This window comes from Bactrocera neohumeralis, unplaced genomic scaffold (assembly GCF_024586455.1).
Source record: "Bactrocera neohumeralis isolate Rockhampton unplaced genomic scaffold, APGP_CSIRO_Bneo_wtdbg2-racon-allhic-juicebox.fasta_v2 cluster09, whole genome shotgun sequence".
Classification (NCBI taxonomy): domain Eukaryota; kingdom Metazoa; phylum Arthropoda; class Insecta; order Diptera; family Tephritidae; genus Bactrocera; species Bactrocera neohumeralis.
Genome location: NW_026089622.1, coordinates 17,187,310 through 17,190,628, shown reverse-complemented (window position 1 = coordinate 17,190,628; position 3,319 = coordinate 17,187,310). Strand labels below are relative to the sequence as shown.

The window sequence follows — 3,319 nt, the reverse complement described above, 5'->3', positions numbered from 1 at the left end:
AGGAATTTATTTACTAAATCATCTCGATCAATTAGATCACCTACCATGAGCAGTATCAAGTGAGAAAATGTTTTCATCTGTCTCGCGTTCATTTTGAATGAAGCGTTTTGTATATGGTGCTTTTGAATGGGTGGACTTATATTGCCAATTTCTGTATCCCCATACTGAAACATCTGATTCCTGTAATTCAAAGTTTCTAAACAAAAAAACTTTTTTTCATACACAAAATAATGTAAAATTTTGGAAAAATTATATTTGCAAACACCCAAAAATAAATCGTGCATTATGTCACAAGCAATGTTATCGGTTACATGAAAGTTTGACAAGGAAGTAAATATCGAAACATTTTTAATGCCACTAACAACAGGATTGTTCAGTAAAATATCGCTATTATAACTACTTCTAGTTCGTAATGAGTTCGGGACTTCAAGACAATCTGTACGAGTTTGAAGTTTTTGCCTTTTGCATATTCTGCAGCAAGAATTCGCAGAAAAAGAACTGACATAGCCTAATGCAGTGTTAAGACCAAGATTATCGCCTAAAATTTGTACTAGTTTAAAATGTATTATACAGCTTTTGCCATCTACATTTATTTGAAGGCCATTAATTTCCAATGTTTTTAAAATATTCAGAAGTGGTGTAAGGCAAACAGTAAATCCACAATCTTGTAGATCTCGAACTTAACAAACCCTGCTACAAATATATTTGATAATTTGCTAAGTTGGTACTGAGGTACGCTTGGAAAGTTATAATATATACCGCAAATTTTTTGTTGGCCAGATTTACTGCCCAAAGGATCATTAATTTCGAAGTCATCCATATACAAAAAAAATGGAATCGTTACATTATTTTTCTTTGAATTTTGCCAAAAGCTGCTATTGATGAAATGAGTATAAGGAAGGTTTTCTGAAAAGTTTTTCATATTTAAAAGCGTTGCCTCTAAGATCCCTTTACTCTCAAAAAATTTTTTAATTTGAAAAGGAATGTCTGATAGGGTTATTTCGGTTCTAGCTGAGGTTAAAGTTGGGTTGTTATTAAGTATGACTTCTGAGAGTTCGTCGCTAACAATATATTTTTGCGTATGTTTATACAGGTCTAGTTTTTCTATTTCTTTGAAAAATTTGTATTCGGTAGTTAAATCATAAAATGGCTGAGATATAATTTTAATTACTTCCTCAAGTATAGAATTATTTTCATGAAAATTACTAATGGCTCTTAATATTTCACATATTGGGGTTGAAATTAACACTGTTAAGGAATTTTGAATTTCGAATACGTCTTTCCGAGAAAAATTCGTATTGGAATGCAGTTGAAGTAGAAACGCGATCATTGAATCTTTTAAAGAAGTAATATCTTGAATTGGTACTAGTTGATTTGATGAATTAGTTTTTTGAATTGGAATATTAAGAGCAAGAGAATTTTCTTTACAAGATTTTCTATTGCGAATTTCTATTTTCAAACGTTTTTTGAGGTGAATTTGAAATCTGTGAATGTTATAAAAAATTTGTTTGCAATTATATTCGTTACATTGAAATTTACAAACTGGTGGAGTACCATGTGCTGACTTTAGATGTTTAATCAGCTCTATAGGATTTAAGTGAGCTTTTTGACAAATGAAACAAGCAAAATTGGGCATTATAGCAAAATTAGACGAAATTAGTTTAATTTACTCAAAAGATTTGCCACTGAAGAAAATTCTTCGGGTTTCAACTCAAAAAAATATTGTTCTAAAAATGCCCATACTTGCTTGCTTCTTTGTGAATACTCTATCTTATAAACGTACGATAGTTTAATAATGCAGTCAACGCATTGCAGACCATCGCAAAAAACATAAAACTCTGAAATGGATGACCAATCTGATCCAACGACGATAATTCTCGGCTGTAGTTTCTCCTTTCTTACCGCAAACTGGTTCTTCAATTCAATTATGGTGGGTTGAATATCATTACGTGTTGCAACGAGTGTTACGAAATCTGTTTGGGCATCAGCTATTGTTGGTTTTTTGTCCTTATTAAGCCTCAAAGGCTGTAGCAAAGCATGTAGAAGAATTGTACTTATACAATATTTACATTCTGTAAAAAAAAATTGTGTAAATAAAAATTTTATTATTTTAAAAGTGATATTCAGGATTTCGTGTATACGATCCGGCATCATTGCATTTCCAAATCACCACGACAGCGCAATATAAAATTTATTGTTGTACATATACATACATATCTATATCGGTCGTTTGCATATTATATAGCACGAAATCCTGAATACCGCAATTTCATTTGATAAACCACAATACCATTTGAGATGGTATTGTGGTTTATCTTCTTTTCGTAATACTTATCTAAATATTCAGAAATAAGTATATCTTGTGAGAGTAAACAATCTATTTGTTTATACCGCTGGATAAAGCTGCTGGCAAAGCGGTAGTTGTACGATCGGTTGAAAACTTTTTATAATTGGTTTTGTCAGCATTCGTCCAGCGTGAAAATAGCTTTCCCGTACGATTTTTCTTACCATATTTTCTTGCTAGAAAATATGTTTCCTAAATACTAAATAGTTGCATTAAAAAAATAGACCATGTTACAATTAAATAAATCAATAGTATTGCGCAAAACATATGCAACAAAATTAGTTTTATTTTGGTTTGGCCCTATTTTTATTTATTAATTTTTAATAGTAATAGTTTTTACAAGTTTATCCTTCGTCATAAACTGTACAAATATAACTTCATACGAAACTCCTAATTTGGTTGTTTATGTTTTGCACAAAGTTTTATGTGTGCCAAATGATTTCCCAAAAATAATTAAAATAGTAAGCAGAACTGATTTTTTTCATTTTGAAACATGAAATGATTACATATACGTATGGATCTACATACCGGATTCTCTTTGGGGAATACATCGCAGATGATGTTGGCCCACTTTTGCATTTCTCCATATGTCAGTTTTTTCCGCCTTCCTATATAATTCTCTATTACGCAGTGACACAATGTATTCTGCTGCTTGGCGTCCAAGAAACCATTTTTCTGCTGAAAGTGAAGCCCAAGCTGCCCTTTAACCGTACCTTTTAAAAGGTCGGTAAAGCTGCGACTGTCCATGCAGTTATCATACGTTGGCTGGAGTACTGGTGAAGAATCTCTTGAACTTTTAGCTGCATTTAAGTCGTCAGAAATTTTCTCTAACCACTCCAAAATTCGACTACTCGCAGATAAGGTGCTTGCATCACGTATATTCTAAAAATGCTTGCATAAATGTACACCAAAGAAGTTATTAAATTATGCTGCACTTACCATGTTCTTCCTCCATTCTCTTAATCCCGCTTTAAA

The 3,319-nt window shown here is 32.0% G+C and overlaps 1 protein-coding gene across 1 annotated transcript; it reads right to left on the bottom strand.

Annotated features, from left to right (window-relative positions):
- Positions 1-233: 233 nt before the first annotated feature.
- LOC126764109 (uncharacterized) lies at positions 234-3,038 on the bottom strand. Its single transcript, XM_050481903.1, has 2 exons — positions 2,873-3,038; positions 234-2,536 (listed from the first exon to the last, which is right to left on the bottom strand). The coding sequence occupies exon 2, from the start codon at positions 1,634-1,636 to the stop codon at positions 629-631; it is 1,008 nt and encodes a 335-aa protein (XP_050337860.1). The 5' UTR covers positions 1,637-2,536; positions 2,873-3,038; the 3' UTR covers positions 234-628.
- Positions 3,039-3,319: the final 281 nt, after the last annotated feature.